Source organism: Eretmochelys imbricata, chromosome 1 (assembly GCF_965152235.1).
Source record: "Eretmochelys imbricata isolate rEreImb1 chromosome 1, rEreImb1.hap1, whole genome shotgun sequence".
Classification (NCBI taxonomy): Eukaryota; Metazoa; Chordata; order Testudines; family Cheloniidae; genus Eretmochelys; species Eretmochelys imbricata.
Window position 1 is genome coordinate 354,267,535 of NC_135572.1, and position 18,808 is coordinate 354,286,342.

Here is an 18,808-nt window from a genome sequence, read left to right on the forward strand (position 1 = left end):
TTTATCTAACCAAGAGTATATTAGAGTACGAAAATAGATTTTGCTGTGCTGATGAGTTGAGATGAGAGAGGTGCTGGCCATTCTGAATCTCTCCTCACTGCAAACTGGTTGGCACGGGAGAGTCCATTTCAAAATGCTTGCCATTTTTTTTCTTCTTTCTTTTCCTGTGTGGTGGTTGAGTAAGTGGTCAATTTATTTTTAAAGTTTTGTGTTTGATATTTAGAGTAAGTTGAATTTTCAGATAATTAGATTATTTTAGAAACCAAATAATAACAGAAATACACCTTTGGCCAGTGGTTCTCAGACTTTTGTACTGGTGACCCCTTTCACATAGCAAGCCTCTGAGTGTGACCCCCCCCCTTATAAATTAAAAACACTTTTTTATATATTTAACACCACTATAAATGCTGAGTGCAAAGCGGGGTTCGGGGTGGAGGCAGACAGCTCGCGACACCCATATAATAACCTTGCAACCTCCTGAAGGGGTCCCAACCCCCAGTTTCAGAACCCCTGCCTTAGGCATATTGATAAAATAGCTTACTCTTTCCAGTCCTGAGTGGTACTCTCATCAAACAAGCCTGAACTATATAAGGTCAAACTTTATATAAATTTGTTTGCAGAATTGGGGAAAAAACCCATCTAAACAAGACAAGATTTATTTTTCATGTTGAGCTTTAGCATAACCAGAGTCTGAATATCCAGGTTATTTGCAGATAAATCATAGCTTTCATACTCAACTGGAAATCATATTAAATGTTTTTGGTTTTTGGTTATCTGTTTTTGGTAAGGTGTAAAAATGTTGGCCATACAAACATTCTTACTTTGTTGCGATGATTTATTTGTGTTTCAGAGCTTATTGAAGAAAGGTGGCCACGCTGAAATTGAACCTCTGAATTTCTGTAAAGCACAACACCTGGAGACAGACAGACTGATTGTCATTATTAGAAATGAGGACATATCTTTGCATATTCATAAAGTAGGTTCAGAAGTATCTTTCTTGTGTCAAAACTGGAAATGCCCTTTCTAAATACGACAGTCCATTTTTAAACAGGTTTCTAATTTTGCACCTATCCAGAGTTTTATCTTTAATTGTTCACATCTGCATACCTATTGGTGAGGTCCTAAAGATGTCACAGTTTAAAGCTAACCTAATACATACGCAGGGTCCATGGCTAAGGAGTTGTAAAAACCACAAGAACAGAGGGCCCATTTCTTTCACTGCTGTTGCTCCAGTTCAGATCACAAAATAGCTAGCGACCTCAGAAGTCCGTACAAACCAGGCAAGGCACCAGTCTGGGTTGTCTGGTTTAGCTTTTCCAAGTCTGCACAGTAAACTAGTTTGAGCCAGGGTTAGAACGCAGGAATTTCTGGCTCGTATGCCCCTGTTGAGATCCCCATCAGCATTCCAGCAGCACCAATCACTGCAGTGTCTAAGTGCTGTCCACAAGGTATAAAACCCAGGCGAGGCTTTCATTGAACTCACTTGGCACTGAATAGACACAGGAATTGCCACTTTCTGAAATTATGTTATAATTACACTATGGCAGAGTGTCATTTAGAATAATTCTCTGGAGCCTGTGTGGTAATTGTAAATCCTGCATTTCTTCAGTTTTACCTGTGAGCCTATCCCAGTAGTTGCTAATTCTAAGATGTGACCAGAGACTATTTATCAAAGTACCCCTTTCTGTCCCCAGCTCCAGCTTTTCTCTGTCTTTTTTTTAACTTGCATGTTTTAAGACGTACTAGAGTTCACTGTACCCTGTGACCCAGTTTTGATTTCTCTACCTGGTCTCATGTCTACACTACACACTAAGCCCAGGTCTTTGGACTCACTGTTCTCAAGCCCATGCTTACGCCGCTACACTGCACTGTAAACCTGGGTTTAAAATGGCTGGACCCGGGTCTCATGGCCGAGCTAATGTGTCCGTACTGCACTATGCAGACTTTCTGACTCCGATCTGTGGCTTGGACTGCGTCCACTCTGCAAGACAATACAACTTGGACCTGAGTCGCAGCAAGACTTGGGCTCTGACACATCCCCTAAGCAGGCTCTTTGGACCTTGGTTCTGAGTGCTTGCTGACCTGAGTCAGATGGCTTTGTGTCTTGTCTGTGGACAGAAGGAGGTCTCGGGCTCCAGTCAGACCCTGGGCTGAGCATGCAGTGTAGACGTACCCATAGTCCTTGAATTGCTGCCAGTGTGCTGGGAGCAGTGTGATGTGTTCAGCCCCGTGGCTCAGCGTGAGAGAGAAATACCTCATAGCCTCACAGCGATCACCACTGGATTCATAAAAAGAGGGCTCAGAGGCTCCTGCAGAGTCCCACTGAGTCATCTACAGCTTGGCGGGGCTGTGCTGTGGAGACTTGAGGATGGAGTGCGTAAAACTGGAGGAAATGGGCAACATCCTCAGGACTCCAGCAGGGACGCCCGTCTCCTGGAAGAAGAAAGAATGAGAGAGGTTCCTGGTTAGGTGTGTGAAGTCTGACCCATTAAAAGGTACATATTGTACATGAAGAATGTTTTTGCCTTTAACAGATCCCTTCCTTGCTGAGATTAAAGCATTGCCCAAATGTAACCTTTGCTGGAGTGGACAGCCCAGAGGACGTAACTGATCACACTTATCAGGAGCTGTTTCACATGGGGGGGTTTGTGGTCTCTGATGATGAAGTGTTAGAAACTGTAACTTTAGGTGAGTCTAATTACCCCCTCCCTCTTTATACCCATGAAAATCATTGGTCTTTGTTGCAAGAGGATGATATTGCAGTACTGTAATAACTGTGACTTAAATACAGCGCAGGCTTAGGATGGATCTAGGGAAACACGTGGCTCTAGAAGGCTGTGGCATTGTCAGGAGCCTCTCGAGAGATGTTGGTTGGTAGCAGATGCCAGTATTCCCAAAGCCATTCAGGATGGAGCATTTCCCCCCAGAAGAGAGAACTTTTTTCTTTCTGTGTATTGAATATAATGCTTGTGAAAGGCATTGGATTGGCTTCCCTCTGTCCACAAAATGGGCACCATTGCTAGCTTTCCTGAACCCTAACAATGCGAGATCATCTCTAGGGCTGAGAGCGTAGTTCAGTGTCCATGGCCCTTCATGGGCATTAAGAAAGGGATAGATAATAAAACAGAAAATATCATGTTGCCTCTATATAAATCCATGATACGCCCACCTCTTGAATACTGCGTGCAGATGTGGTCGCCCCATCTCAAAAAAGATATACTGGAATTGGAAAAGGTTCAGAAAAGGGCAACAAAAATGATTAGGGGTATGGAACAGCTTCCATATGAGGGAGATTAATAAGACTGGGACTTTTCAGCTTGGAAAAGAGACGACTAAGGGGGGATATGATAGAGGTCTATAAAATCATGACTGCTGCGGAGAAAGTAAATAAGGAAACGTTATTTACTCCTTCTCATAATACAAGAACTAGGGCTCACCAAATGAAATTAATAGGCAGCGGGCTTAAAACAAAAGGAAGTGTTTCTTCACACAATGCGCAGTCAACCTGTGGAACTCTTTGCCAGAGGATGTTGTGAAGGCCAAGACTAGAACAGGGTTCAAAAAAGAACTAGATAAGTTCATGGAGGATAAGTCCATCAATGGCTATTTGCCAGGATGGACAGGGATGGTGTCCCTATCCTCTGTTTGCCAAAAGCTGGGAATGGGCGACAGGAGATGAATCACTTGATGATGACCTGTTCTGTTCATTTCCTCTGGGGCACCCGGCACTGGCCACTGTCGGAAGACGGGATACTGGGCTAGGTGGACCTTTGGTCTGACCCAGTATGGCCATTCTTATGACAGTTGTGGTGTCAGTTCATTCCAGTGAGAATGGGAGTGTTTTGTGGTATGAACATCTGTACACTAGAAACTAGGCAGAGATTCCCACTAATTGATTTTACATAGGCCAAAGGACAGTAGTTAGTGGGTAACATCTTTTGGCCAATATCAAACTTCTCTGGATCCACTGGCGAGTTAGAGATGAAAGATGCCTCTGTTCTAATAACCCCTTGAACTCTCACTGAAAATAATACAAAACTCTTTGACTTTTTGGCCTTCAGATTGCTCTTTAAGAACATGATGATGTGCTTTTTATATGTAGTAATGCTTGGACATCTGGTTTTCTGACACCACCTGATTCTCAGACACGATACTGAAATATTTTATTCCCACAGGTCAGCTGAAGGAAATAGTTAAAACACTGGAAAAGCTGAACAGTCATGGAAAGTGGAAATGGCTGCTTCACTACAAAGAAAGTAAAAAACTAAAAGAAGACATAAGGTAACTGTCAGCACGGATCTGTCAAGAACAAATTGTGCCAAACCACCAGCTTTCTTTCACAGGGTAACAAACCTTGTAGATGGGGGGAAGCGGTAGATGTGGTATATCTTGATTTTAGTGAGCGTTTTGATACTGTCTTACATGACCTTTTCATAAACAAACTAGGGAAATACAACCTAGATGGAGCTACTATAAGATGGGTGCAAAACTGGTTGGAAAACCATTCCCAGAGTGTGGTTCACAGTCAAGCTGGAAGGGCATAATGAGTGGGGTCCCGCAGCAAGGGATCAGTTCTGGGTCCAATTCTGTTCAGTATTTTTCATCAGTGATTTAGATAATGGCACAGAGAGTACACTTGTAAAGTTGGCAGACAATACCAAGCTGGGAGGGGTTGCAAGTGCTTTGGAGGATAGGATTAAAATTCAGAATGATCTGGAGAAATGGTCTGAAGTGAATAAGATGAAATGCAATAAGGAGAAATGAACAGTACTCCATTAAGGAAGGAACAATCAGTTGCACACATACAAAATGGGCAATGACTGCCTAGGAAGGAGGACTGTGGAAAGGGATCTGGGGGTCATAGTGGATCACAAGCTAAATATGCGTCAACAGTGTAACACTGTTGCAAAAAAAGCAAACATCATTCTGGGCTGTATTAGCAGGAGTGTTGTAAGCAAGACACGAGAAGTAATTCTTCTGCTCTACACTGCACTGCTTAGGCCTCAGCTGGAGTATTGTGTCCGGTTCTGGGCACCACATTTCAGGAAAGATGTGGAGAAATTGGAGAGAGTCCAGAGAAGAGCGACACAAATGATTAAAGGTCTAGAAAACATGACATATGAGGGAAGATTGAAAAAACTGGGTTTGTTTAGTCTGGAGAAGAGAAGACTGTTACAAGAAGGAGGGAAGTAACCTCTGCGAATAGAACAAGAAGCAATGGGCTTAAATTGCAGCAAGGGAGGTTTAGGTTGGACATTAGGAAAAACTTCCTGTCAGATTTCAGAGTGGTAGCCATGTTAGTCTGTATCAGCAAAAAAACCGAGGAGTACTTGTGGCACCTTAGAGACTAACAAATTTATTTGAGCATAAGCTTTTGTGGGCCCAAACCCACTTCACTGGACGCATGCAGTGGAAAATACAGTAGGAAGATATATATATATATACACACACACACACAGAATGTGAAAAAATGGGTGTTGCCATACCAACTGTAAGGAGACCAATTAATTAAGGTGGGCTATTATCAGCAGGAGAAAAAAAGCCTTTTGTAGTGATAATCAGGATGGCCCATTTCCAACTGTTGACAAGAAGGTGTGAGTAACAGTAGGGGGAAAAATTAGCACGGAGAAATAGTTTTACTTTGCGTACTGACCCAGTCTTTCTTCAAGCCTAATTGAATGGTGTCCAGTTTGCAAATTAATTCCAATTCTGCAGTCTCTTGTTGGAGTCTGTTTTTAAGTTTTTTTGCTGGAGAATTGCAACTTTTAGGTCTGAAATTGAGTGACTGGGGAGGTTGAAGTGTTCTCCAAGTGGTTTTTGAATGTTATAATTCTTGACGTCTGATTTGTGTTTATTCTTTTGCGTAGAGATTGTCCAATTTGGCCAATGTACATGGCAGAGGAGCATTGTTGGCAACCTTGGTACATTGGCCAAACTGGACAATCTCTACACAAAAGAATAAAGAATAGCTCACCTTAATGAATTGGTACTCCTCGGTTTTCTAACTGTCAGGGTGGTTAAGCACTGGAACAAATTGCCCAGGGAGGTTGTGGAATCTCCATCATTGGAGATTTTTAAGAGCAGGTTAGACAAACACCTGCCAGGGATGGTCTAGATAATACTTAGTCCTGCCTTGCGTGCAGGGGACTGGAGCTCTCGAGGTCCCTTCCAGTCCTGCGATTCTGTGATTCTAAAGTAATGACAGCATTGGCTGGCTGGTTTCCCAGGGCTTGTCCACACAGTGCTGCAGTGTGGACTACAGAGGTGTGATTTCTAGAGCATTCTGCCCTATGTAGCCTCTGCTGGCACGAACTACAAGATCTCTCATTTGTGTTTCAAACAGGACTACATTAATGCACATTAAGTACCTTTAAGACCACGCCAGCAGGGTCTATGGAGAAGTCTGAGCACAATATGTTAGAGTGCTCCAGAAATCACACCCCCTTGTAGACCAGGCCCCATCAGATTCATTTAGCTTCCAGCCCTTCGTCAGTTGCATGAGTAATACATCCTGACATCACAATCTTCAGAAAGTCCAGTATGGACTGATCGGGCTAGTTAAGCATCTGAAACTTTGTCTTGGTCCCTTATTGGACTGATTAGAGGGTTTTAAGTTCTGCTCATGTTACTTTTTGTTTACCTGAGCAATTTTTTGTTAGACAAGGACCAGTTCCAGCAAGGTTATAATTAAAATCTGAAATCCAGACGATCTATAAATCAAGTAAAAGTTACAAAAAATCATCTGATCCAGGTCAGCAAAAACGCTTCTTTAATCTGTTAACCTTGGGGAGTGTGAAAAAAGGCCTCAATCAGTGAAACCACACACACAACGGTGGTGAAAGAGATTATGCTTGCCAAGTCAAGCTCTCTGGAGTTAGAAAATGCCAGAATTAAGGTTGTTTGTGCATATTCATGATAGTCGTTAATTAAATGATCACATACTATCTTTCCACCAGACACCTGCCTCATTCAGTGCATATACGAACTGTGCAGCTACACTGAAAACAAAGGTGTATTGTATAGGCAATTAAAAAGCCACTCATGCTGTACTGGACTTGTTGGCATGGGGCCAGATCCTGAAGTCCTTACTGTGCAAAACTCCCATTGAAATCATTGGGAGTGGTATCTGTGTAAGGACTTCAACATTTGGTTTATTGAGGGCTGTTTGGAGTGGGTTGTGGGTTTTCCAATTGATATTAAAAAGGAAATTATTAATTTTACAAATTTCCATTAAGCAGTTTCAGGTAAAGTGGGTTTGGCTGTACTATTATTAAACTGTCAGATCAGATTAGGCTCAGTGTAAGCTTTGTAAAGGCAGAGCTTTGCGAAAGCTAAAGGGACATTGTCAACCTGAACTCTAGTCAATTTTCAACGAAAAATAGTTCCAAGTATTTTGTGGTCCTACATCAGCCACTAAGTTTCCAGAATAATGTTTGTGGCTTTGTGTTTTTTAAAACATTTTCCCGCTGTTGCTGTGTGAAAGACTCACACGAACAATGACCGTGCCAGGAAAACCGTGAAACCAACTATTAGGAAGTACTGTCAAATGGACAAAGTTATATATGCTGGAAAAAACATCTCTGTCAGTCAGTCATTTTAGGTGCTACTTGTAAGACCCCTAAGTTTAAAAAAAAAGTGATTTTTTTTTTTAAAGCTAACAATGTCCATTTAATAGTATTGCTTCCATGGTTTTTTTAAATGAAAACCATTTGTTTGAACATTCCCCAGCTAGCAAGTGAGACAGAAAGTGAAACTTACTAGAATCAGAGGTGAAAACTGAGCAGTCTGTTTTCACTGCCGGAGCAGAGAGAAGTACTGAAAGGAAAACTGGTGAAAAGTAAATATAGTTTTAAAATTCCTTCACCTTCAGCAACCTAACGCGTGGATACAGGTCAGGAAATGCGATTTGTCATCGGACAGTACGTCCCTTTGAATGGCCTCTGGTGTCTCAGAAACTTTGGGCCTCTGACATCTGCACTGCAAAAAAACCAAACCAAAAGCCGGGGCAGCGAGTCTGGGTTTACGGACTCAAGCTTGCGCTCCAGTGCTAACCATAGCCACGTAGACGTTCCCGCTCAGGCCCAGGTGGCTTTCAGAGCCTGGGCTCTTGCCCTAGTGGGAGCATCTGTGCTACTATTTTGAGTGCCGGAGCAGGAGACTCACTGCTGCAGCGTTTTATTTGCACTGCGGACGTTCCCTCGACGGCTCGCGCTTCAGAATCTACCAGACAAGGCTCCTGCAGTGCGTAACATCTGTAGGTGTTAGCGACATAGATGGAACCATTACTTCAGTTAGACTCAAGCAGCCCTTCTCAAGCCCTGTTCTGGTGCTGGTAACAAGCCACCCTGAGACCACCTAAGCAGTGGTCAGCGTTGGGAGCTCCCTTGGCAAACTTTCTTGCAAGGTGGCGGGGTGGGGGTGAGCCGTAGTGATAATTACTAATGTAATTGCATTGGCACAGGTTAAAAAGCAAACACATGTAGGGAGGAAAGTCAAGGGGAAAGAAACAAATGTGTAGAACAAAGGCTTTAAATATTATCCATGATTATTCTGTCTGAACGTAAACCAGCGCCATGATTCACGGGGTAAAACTTGTTTCTGTTCCAACAGGGTGGATTCTACTGCGCACAAAAAGAACTGGATACTGAAATCGTGCCAAGAAGCTAATACTGTTGAAGTTCTTCATTACCATCAGTGCGACTCCAAATCTTGCACAAAATCCGAGCATCTGAAGTGCTTATTAAACTTGCAGGTTCAGCACATCAGTGCTAGGTTTGCTGTGTATCTCACAGGTGAGAACTGAGCTCAGAACACCACTAATGATTTGTCATACAGTAGTACCCTTTAGCCCTAGTCGGCATTGGGGCTTCATTGTGCTGGGTGCTTTACAATAGTAAAATAGACAGTGTCTGCCCCCAAATTGTCCTTCGTTAGAACATAAACAGACACGGTAGGTGGGTGTGAAACACAGCATGAGGCAAGGGTAACAAAACAGGGACATCCGGTTGCACGTAGTTCTGGTGTCCCTAGCCTGTTTGCCAGAAGCTGGGAATGGGCGACAGGGGATGGGTCACTTGATGATTGCCTGTTCTGTTCATTCCCTCGGGGGCACCTGGCACTGGCCACTGTTGGAAGACAGGACACTGGGCTAGATGGACCTTTGGTCTGACCCAGTATGGCCGTTCTTACGGATTCTATTAAACATTCCCTTTTGATGACAAACGGATTTTGACATGAATTATAGTTGGTGAAAATAAAGAAAAGATTCCTTTGGGAGTTGAATGCTAATTAACTCAAAGCTGTGAGGCAAGCACCTGCAGTGTCCTCTGATCCTGATAAAGGGGCAGTGTCTATAGCATAGGGGATTAGAAGCACAGGCATCTTGTTGTCTTCCCAGCTTTGTTACTATCTGGCTTTTTCACTGGAAGGATGCACCTGACCTCTGGGCTTCCCTTCACCCTTCTTCAAAAGGAGCTGCTTGATGTGAAGATGCTTACCTGCCTTGCCGACATGCCCGCAGGCTCACTGTGTGCTCTGTGAGCTTTGCATAGATGAGAGTTTGCTTGTCGGCACAGAGCATTGTGGTTCCATGGACCATCAGTCTAGGAGGGTAGAAAACAGATGGGTCCATGGAACAGGCATAGCTAATAACTCGGTGTTGCATGCTCTAGAGTTCCTTCCCTCGGATAATCTCACAGTGCTTTACAAGCAGTTAAGGAATTAAAGCGTAGAATAGCTTTGTGAAGTGACTGTGTTAATTGCTCTTTAGAGCTGGGGGAGCTGATGCACAGACGAGTGTCACACAAGGAGAGCAGAAATATGATCCGGGTCTCCCATTCCAGTGCTATCCTCAGTACTATTGTACTGGATTGCAAACTTCCAGTTGCTCAGTGCAAGTAATATTTTTTTTATCAGGCAAATAAAAGATTGTTTCGTTATCATTCGCCACAGTAAAGGGCAAGAGAATTTTCTGCCTGCGTTAGTAAATTTTGTGTGCCAATTTTTCAAGGCTATTTAATGCACTCGTATTTTTTTATATTTGATCATTTTATTATTGGCTGCTCAATAGATATTTACAAGGCACTTTCCATTAATCTGCTGAAATTTGCAAAACAGCAAATAATAATTGGAATCAGTCATTTCACCCAGGGAGATGAACCCACTTCACTCTGACACGAGGAAGAGAATACATGCTGGTTAGATGTGTCAGTTTGACAGTTACTTTAGGGTTTCCATAAGCAAAAAAGGACTGTTTCATTTCATCAAGGGTATTCTTCTTCTTGCTGCTTTTCCATTTGCAGATAAGCCCAGTGTCAGCAGAGAGGTCTTTGAAAGCAAAGGGATCCTAGTCACTGATGTAAATAACTTCACTGGAACTGTGCAAAACGTGGTTGTCCCATTTCAAAGCAGCTATTGGTAAGAGCAAACGAGGGCTTACGATGCGAATCCCTCTATCAGAAAGTGCACTAATGCCCATGCTGGGAATTGTAGAAATGCAGAAGCAGCAAATCTAGTAACAGACTTCTCAATAATAGAGGGAATTTATCAGTGCTCTGTGGGGAGAGAGTGGAGTCCTGGAGTTTAGAATTACTCAGATGAGGCTGATCTAGCCTGTTCCACAGGGGGGGCTATATAACATTATAGCTTATTACTGTTCTTTTCCTCCCAGTCACTTCAGGAGCTTGACAACTCAATGGCTCCCTCTGGTGCTTTTGGGAGAGGGAGTTACCTTTGTAGCTAAATCCTGTGTGTGTTGTGTCTAAGACCCAGGAGTTGGGATTCCTGAGTGCTGCTGTCTTTTGCACTAGTGCTTTGCATCAAGGGCTAGGGACCCACAGCCACCAATACATTAAATTGACACCCGCCAGGTATTCCTAGAGTGGTAGCTGCCTTCCAGCAGCTGAAAAAGGGAACAGCAGGGTCCAGAACGCGAATAAAGGAATCTTAGTGCTCCGGAATAGAATTCTTTAGGACATGGAACACACTCACGTACCTGCCTTGGCATGTGCTCCTTATTGAATCCATTGCAGTTTTTTAAAGCGTTGAGGTCAAGGCAGAAAGGCAGCGCCCCTCCTACCCAGCCTGCATGTTTCCAGTGGTCAGCAGCGCCCGGGTATCTGTGCCTTCCTTCTCTCAAACTACTTCCCTCCGTCAGACAGTTGAGCATGTCAAAGGGCCGTGCCGTCTCTTGGACGGCGCACAAGTAAAATGGGTACAGTGGAGCTGTGTCCGCACACACTTCCGCTAGGCTCTTGTCGTCTTCCTGAGAATCCCAGCCTGCGCCCCTTGTTCTGCAACACTTTGCCACACCAGGCACCTGGCCTCCCACCTCTTCTGCACCCCGCTGCTCTCCTGCTCCTGCATCTGTTCCTCCCCTTGCCACCACTCCAGCTCCCTCCCCACCCCGCCCACCACCGGGGCATTCCCTGCCTAATTGTCTTGCGGCCGCTATCCACCTGATTGCCCCCGACTCCTCCCCCAGTTTAAGAAAAGCTGTCAGAAGGGTTTCAGAGTAACAGCCGTGTTAGTCTGTATTTGCAAAAAGAAAAGGAGGACTTGTGGCACCTTAGAGACTAACCAATTTATTTGAGCATAAGCTTTCGTGAGCTACAGCTCACTTCATCGGATGCATACTGTGGAAACTGCAGAAGACATTATATACACAGAGACCATGAAACAATACCTCCTCCCACCCCACTCTCCTGCTGGTAATAGCCCATCCAAAGTGACCACTCTCTTTACAATGTGTATGATAATCAAGGTGGGCCATTTCCAGCACAAATCCAGGTTTTCTCACCCTCCGCCCACCCCCCCCCCCCCCACACACACACAAACTCACTCTCCTGCTGGTAATAGCCCATCCAAAGTGACCATTCTCTTTACAATGTGTATGATAATCAAGGTGGGCCATTTCCAGCACAAATCCAGGTTTTCTCACACACCCCCCCTCAAAAAACCACACACACAAACTCACTCTCCTGCTGGTAAAAAGAAAAGGAGGACTTGTGGCACCTTAGAGACTAACCAATTTATTTGAGCATGAGCTTTCGTGAGCTACAGCTAACATTACAAAAAGAAGGATTCTAGGTGGACTCCTCCTGAAGGTCGAAACAGCAGACTGGACTTCTACATAGAGTGCTTCCGCCGATGTGCACGGGCTGAAATTGTGGAAAAGCAGCATCACTTGCCCCATAACCTCAGCCGTGCAGAACACAATGCCATCCACAGCCTCAGAAACAACTCTGACATCATAATCAAAAAGGCTGACAAAGGAGGTGCTGTTGTCATCGTGAATAGGTCGGAATATGAACAAGAGGCTGCTCGACAGCTCTCCAACACCACTTTCTACAAGCCATTACCCTCTGATCCCACTGAGAGTTACCAAAAGCAACTACAGCATTTGCTTAAGAAACTTCCTGAAAAAGCACAAGATCAAATCTGCACAGACACACCCCTGGAGCCCCGACCTGGGATATTCTATCTACTACCCAAGATCCATAAACCTGGAAATCCTGGGCGCCCCATCATCTCAGGCATTGGCACCCTGACAGCAGGATTGTCTGGCTATGTAGACTCCCTCCTCAGGCCCTACGCTACCAGCACTCCCAGCTACCTTCGAGACACCACGGACTTCCTGAGGAAACTACAATCCATCGGTGATCTTCCTGAAAACACCATCCTGGCCACTGTGGATGTAGAAGCCCTCTACACCAACATTCCACACAAAGATGGACTACAAGCCGTCAGGAACACTATCCCCGATAATGTCACGGCTAACCTGGTGACTGAACTTCGTGACTTTGTCCTCACCCATAACTATTTTACATTTAGGGACAATGTATACCTTCAGATCGGCGGCACTGCTATGGGGTACCCGCATGGCCCCACAGTATGCCAACACTTTTATGGCTGATTTAGAACAACGCTTCCTCAGCTCTCGTCCCCTAACGTCCCTACTCTACTTGCGCTATATTGATGACATCTTCATCATCTGGACCCATGGAAAAGAAGCCCTTGAGGAATTCCACCATGATTTCAACAATTTCCATCCCACCATCAACCTCAGCCTGGTCCAGTCCACACAAGAGATCCACTTCCTGGACATTACAGTGCTAATAAACAATGGTCACATAAACACCACCCTATACCGGAAACCTACTGACCGCTATTCCTACCCACATGCCTCCAGCTTTCACCCTGACCACACCACACGATCCATCGTCTACAGCCAAGCTCTGCGATACAACCGCATTTGCTCCAACCCCTCAGACAGAGACAAACACCTACAAGATCTCTATCAAGCGTTCTTACAACTACAGTACCCACCTGCGGAAGTGAAGAAACATATTGATAGAGCCAGAAGAGTTCCCAGAAGTCACCTATTACAGGACAGGCCTAACAAAGAAAATAACAGAACGCCACTAGCCGTCACCTTCTGCCCCCATCTAAAACCCCTCCAACGCATTATTAAGGATCTACAACCTATCCTGAAGGATGACCCAACACACTCACAAATCTTGGGAGACAGGCCAGTCCTTGCCTACAGACAGTCCCCCAACCTGAAGCAAATACTCACCAACAACCACACACCACACAACAGAACCACTAACCCAGGAACCTATCCTTGCAACAAAGCCCGTTGCCAACTGTGCCCACATATCTATTCAGGGGACACCATCACAGGGCCTAATAACATCAGCCACACTATCAGAGGCTCGTTCACCTGCACATCCACCAACGCCATCATGTGCCAGCAATGCCCCTCTGCCATGTACATTGGTCAGACTGGACGGTCTCTACATAAAAGAATAAATGGACACAAATCAGATGTCAAGAATTATAACATTCATAAACCAGTCGGAGAACACTTCAATCTCTCTGGTCACGCAGTTACAGACATGAAGGTCACTATCTTACAACAAAAAAACTTCAAATCCAGACTCCAGAGAGAAACTGCTGAATTGGAATTCATTTGCAAATTGGATACTATTAATTTAGGCTTAAGTAGAGACTGGGAGTGGCTAAGTCATTATGCAAGGTAGCCTATTTCCCCTTGTTTTTCCTACCCCCCCCCCCCGACGTTCTGGTTAAACTTGGATTTATGCTGGAAATGGCCCACCTTGATTATCATACACATTGTAAGAAGAGTGGTCACTTTGGATGGGCTATTACCAGCAGGAGAGTGAGTTTGTGTGTGTGTGGGGGGGGGGGGGGTGGAGGGTGAGAAAACCTGGATTTGTGCTGGAAATGGCCCAACTTGATTATAAGCTTATGCTCAGATAAACTGGTTAGTTTCTAAGGTGCCACAAGTCCTCCTTTTCTTTTTGCGAATACAGACTAACACGGCTGTTACTCTGAAACCTGTCATTGTAAGGAGAGTGATCACTTTAGATAAGCTATTACCAGCAGGAGAGTGGGGTGGGAGGAGGTATTGTTTCATGGTCTCTGTGTATATAATGTCTTCTGCAGTTTCCACAGTATGCATCCGATGAAATGAGCTGTAGCTCACGAAAGCTCATGCTCAAATAAATTGGTTAGTCTCTAAGGTGCCACAAGTCCTCCTCTTCTTTCTGTCAGAAGGGGTTAATGATGAAAGAAGTCTGAAAGACCATGGAGCCAAAAGGCAGGCACGTGTTAGCTTTCACCCTGCAGTTCCTGACTATTTCGGTGTGCACGTAACTCCTCAGGGCTTAGCTTCCCTGCTGTGCTAGCAAATGAACTCCTGGAGTTCGTGTAGCTCTGCTGAGCATGCTCCTTCTGCAGAGCAGCTGTGTTACTTGCTCTGGCAGGAGCAGCAGTCGAGCTTTAAACCAAGGCCCACTGCCCTTGGACAGACCAACTAGCTCCCGCATAAAGCACCATTTAGCATGAGCTAGAGATTGGCGTGGACAGGAGGCAGATTAGGGGCAACAACTCAAGCTAACACTGCAGCATAGATAAGCCCTTACAGCCCACCTTGTGTTAACATGCAGGTTGCTCGTGCACAGAGCAGTGATTCTCAAGTTGTTTATCAGTGAGAACCATAGCTACAGTCCCCTATGTCCAGCGTCCACCCCCCAGAGAACCCTCCACAGAGGGGACCCGAAGGGGAGCCCTGAGAGGGGGGACTGGACAGCGGGGAGCCAGGTACCTGGAGTGGGGCCCTGTAGTGCGAAGCCAGGCACCTGGCAGCTAGACCCCGCTGCGGGGAGCCAGGCAGCGGGACCGAGACCATGCCATGCAGGACCGGGCAGCTGGCAGCCAGACCCCGTTGCACTGAGGCAGGCAGCCAAACCCAGACCCCAGGACCCTGTGGTGTGGGGCCAGGCAGCTAGACCCCAGGATCCCACCACATGGGGCCAGGCAGCTGGGACTCCTGCACCAAGCCAGGAGTGCCAGAGGAGGGCCAGCAGCCAAGTCCCTAGGCACAGAGCCCCACCTAAAAGCTGGCACCCTGCAAACCTCTGGTTCCCAGCATCCTCCGCCCCCTCACAGCCCAAAGCCCCTGCCCATAGACCAGTCACCAGCCCCCTGCTGGCAGGAGCCCTCCCCTTATCAGACCGGAGCAGCAAATTTTTGAATTTTTTTTAGCACACAGCTGGGCCCTATTTGGGCCACATGCAGTCTGTGGGTTGAGAACTGCTGGCACAGACTTTCCAGGGATGAAGGGTTGTTATGGTAATTATGCAGTGGGGGGGTCAGCAGCCTACTCCCCTCTAGCTCAGCTGGGACAGCATGTGTGGAATAAGAACAGCCTCTCCCTTGACAGCAGGCAGCAGCCTCGGCTGAGCCCAGGTCTCGTTGTGCTGGCTGTGATGTTCAGGTTGGCAGGAATTGAGTGAGAGGGGGCTGTGCTGCACTGAATGAAGACCTGCAATCCAGCTCACCCTCGCCCCCCTCCCCTGAGCAGTGGAAGGAGAGGGAGGGAGCGGGGGTTGATGAAGCCAGCTCTAGGGTGGCCAAGCAGACACACAAGCTGCACTCTCCTTTCTCCTGCGCTCACAAGGGGAAGAAGGGATGGGCTCAGAGCCTGTTGTTGGAAAGGAGAGAGCCTTGGGCAGGGGGGAGAATTGAGCAGACTTCCTGAAAATGTTTCCCCTAGTGAGACTCTGCTGGAGGTAACACCAGCTGGTAGTCGGTCATTCGACCAGATGCCTGGATGTTCTTCCAGTGACTCGGCCCCTATTTTGACAGCATGGCAATCCCCTGTGAACGTACAGAACATCCTGCCTGTCATACAGCATAGCGTGGGTAGCCAGTGCCATTTAAACAGCTACTAAAAACAATCTGGGAAACTTCATGTGTTACAGGTGATGAAATTCAAGGACAGCAGCGGTGGTTCCAGTAACAAAGAATGAAGCTTTTGTTAAAATAGTTTAGATAAAAGGTAACTTGTTCGGGTTCTGCTGTTACAGCCTAAAGCTCTAGGCGCAGAAGGCAGAGGTAGTAGATTTCCCTTTTTTAGTAGAATGTTAATTATTTAAGGATAGCCAATGAGTCTTAGAGGAACAGATGCACCCTACTCCAGCTGCATAGGAAGAGAACTATTTTAATGTATACAGTATTTTAAATTATTTGTTTTCTGAAGTTAGTACAGCTACATATGGAAACTAGGGGAAGTGCAGTTTACTTGAAGCTTAGGAGAGATGTTAGTCCATTTTAGGAAGTGCTTTTTATAAATGCGTGTTTATGTAAATAACGTCCACAACATGCATGTGGTTTATGAGCAGCAGGAGTTTTGTACATTTTCAGCGTGTTCAAGATTACCCCAACTCACTAAGTCTGCAATTGGTTAATCAACACTACATTAAGTTCTCACTGGTTTTCTGATGGTACCATTTCCATTTGACTTGTGGGACTTCTGTTTTCCACTAGATGGAACTCTTGTAAATAGCAGAACGTCAGGCTTCTGGAACAAAAATCATATTTATGGTATTCTAAAAAAAAAAATAGACTTTGAAAGGAAACTGCAGCAGTCACGTGACATTTGTAAGATACTTACAGTATCTACTGGGAAGTGTTTTGTAACTAATCATTTTTTTAGAATAAAGCAGACTAAAACAAAGCTGTCATGTACAAGATGACTTTGTATAATGTTTGACAAATAAAACAAGACAATTCAAAGTCTCGTGCATTGCTGTTGGTTTAGGACTTTACCAAAGCACTCAACCTTCCTCCCCTGTAAACTAGTGTAGCTTACCCCCGAATACAAATCCTTCTGGTGAACTGCATTGACAAACAGGGAGTTGGGCAGGAAAAGAGAAATTCCACATCCTTAGCAGGGCTGTAATGTTTATCTGCTGGCTTGTAGGTTGGCAGGATCAACGCTGGGCTGGGCTAAAGAACCTTGGCTGGATCTAGAAGGGCCTTGGTGATAGGGAAGGTTCTGCGGTCGTAGAGGTGTGCAGGATACGAAGCAGCTTGCGCTGGTGCTTTTACTTCCTTGAGAGGGAGTTTAAGTCTACAAAAACAGGACCCCCGGCCCTCTAGAGCTGCCACGCACAGCACAAGTGAGGGAGAGCACGTGTGCAGTCCAGCAGGCACTGGCTAAAGATCTCTGATCCCAGCTGCAGGGAGCACTACTGCATAACATACAGTGTCACAAGCATGGGGGAAACCACATCTTCAAGCTCAGTTACTGTACACCAGCAGTAACCTCTCTGGCACGGAGTCAGGGCCTGTGTTTCAAGGGGCTGCTGAAGAGATAACAGTAATAGGGCATTACTGGTTGCCACAAGCTAAAAAGCCATGGCTGGTGGTTGGTTAAAGATTCCTCCACTACCCCACCCCTCAGTGGGCTTGTAGGGAAATAGCAGTGCTTAGAGTTTGGCAATAATTCTAGGAAAGACTTGACTTTTCCCCCTACACTGGGCAATGGAGTGATCCTACCCTTCCTGGGGTATTTAGCATCTTCAGTGAAAGTTCACTTCTCTAGTCCTTTGTCATGTCAGGGTGTGACTGCCTACATGGCTATGGTTTTGGACAGCTCAAATAGTTTGCAGAAGTCCATGAACCTCTCACATTTCATGATTAAAAAGGGTGCTAGAAGCAAGGGAGACTAAGTTGAGATGGAATCCAAAGCCTACATCTTTCTAGTAGTTGGCCAGGTAGGCACTCCACTTCATACCTTAAAAGATGAAGGATTTCATGAGGAAGATATTCATGGTATTATAGGGTAGGGAGAAGAGAAAGCAAACACTACACTCAGATACTACTGATGTAGGCTTCCAGGGACATCCCCTACTCCTTCCCCATTTGGGAGGGGTGGCGGGGGGGGAGGAAGAGGAGAGCGCTAACCAGATATAGTTTAAGAAATAAGCCTCTTCACTTAAAGCCTCCAAGGAGGAGCCTGCAGCCAGACAGCACTTATGAAATAGGTTTCATGCCAAAACCACTAGCTGACAGCATGAAGGAAACAAGCTTCTTGGGCATGAGCAGGGAGTTCAGGGTTCTAACAACTCTGAAAACAGACTACAGTTCACTGTTTGAAGCTGCAAACTCAATGGATGGATAGCAACAGCACAGGAAAGAGTTTACTACAGTAACATTCCTTTTCCACCACCTACACCATGAGCTTTGAGTGGAAGACAAGTTAGTTCTGTTAGCTTACCTTTACACACTCCTCTGCTATTGCATAGGTGGCCAAATTTAGGGAAAGGCAAGATTTACTCCTCCCATAGCTTGATTGTCACCCAAGAGTAAGACCTGGCTCCAAAAGTAGTTGAATCAGACAAGAGATGAGACACTGCCTGCTGAAAGGTGAAGAGCGTGGCCAGTACTGACAGCAATTAGCAGATGCATCCAAAAAGAAATCAGTCTACTGAGACTA

The 18,808-nt window shown here is 45.5% G+C and overlaps 2 protein-coding genes across 4 annotated transcripts in view; both read left to right on the forward strand.

Moving 5' to 3' along the window:
* The window catches only part of TASOR2 (transcription activation suppressor family member 2), a 76,150-nt gene extending 59,047 nt beyond the window's left edge, over positions 1 to 17,103 (forward strand). For 2 of the 3 annotated variants that reach the window (XM_077837296.1, XM_077837280.1), the window contains exons 19-24: positions 851 to 976; positions 2,535 to 2,688; positions 4,176 to 4,281; positions 8,611 to 8,792; positions 10,302 to 10,416; positions 16,290 to 17,103. In XM_077837296.1, coding sequence (XP_077693422.1) covers positions 851 to 976; positions 2,535 to 2,688; positions 4,176 to 4,281; positions 8,611 to 8,792; positions 10,302 to 10,416; positions 16,290 to 16,293 — 687 coding nt within the window. In that variant the 3' untranslated portion in view covers positions 16,294 to 17,103. Of the gene's footprint in view, positions 1 to 850; positions 977 to 2,534; positions 2,689 to 4,175; positions 4,282 to 8,610; positions 8,793 to 10,301; positions 10,421 to 16,289 lie in introns of those variants that run through there. The other variant, XM_077837288.1, reaches the window with a different exon arrangement.
* On the forward strand, positions 11,920 to 14,062 carry LOC144259621 (uncharacterized). The gene is made up of 2 exons (XM_077807916.1): positions 11,920 to 13,792; positions 14,019 to 14,062. The coding sequence occupies exons 1-2, from the start codon at positions 12,837 to 12,839 to the stop codon at positions 14,023 to 14,025; spliced, it is 963 nt and encodes a 320-aa protein (XP_077664042.1). The 5' UTR covers positions 11,920 to 12,836; the 3' UTR covers positions 14,026 to 14,062.
* Positions 17,104 to 18,808: the final 1,705 nt, after the last annotated feature.

Excerpts from the sequence above, each read along its gene's own strand:
- LOC144259621 (XM_077807916.1), top strand. The coding sequence starts at position 12,837 with ATGTATACCTTCAGATCGGCGGCACTGCTATGGGGTACCCGCATGGCC.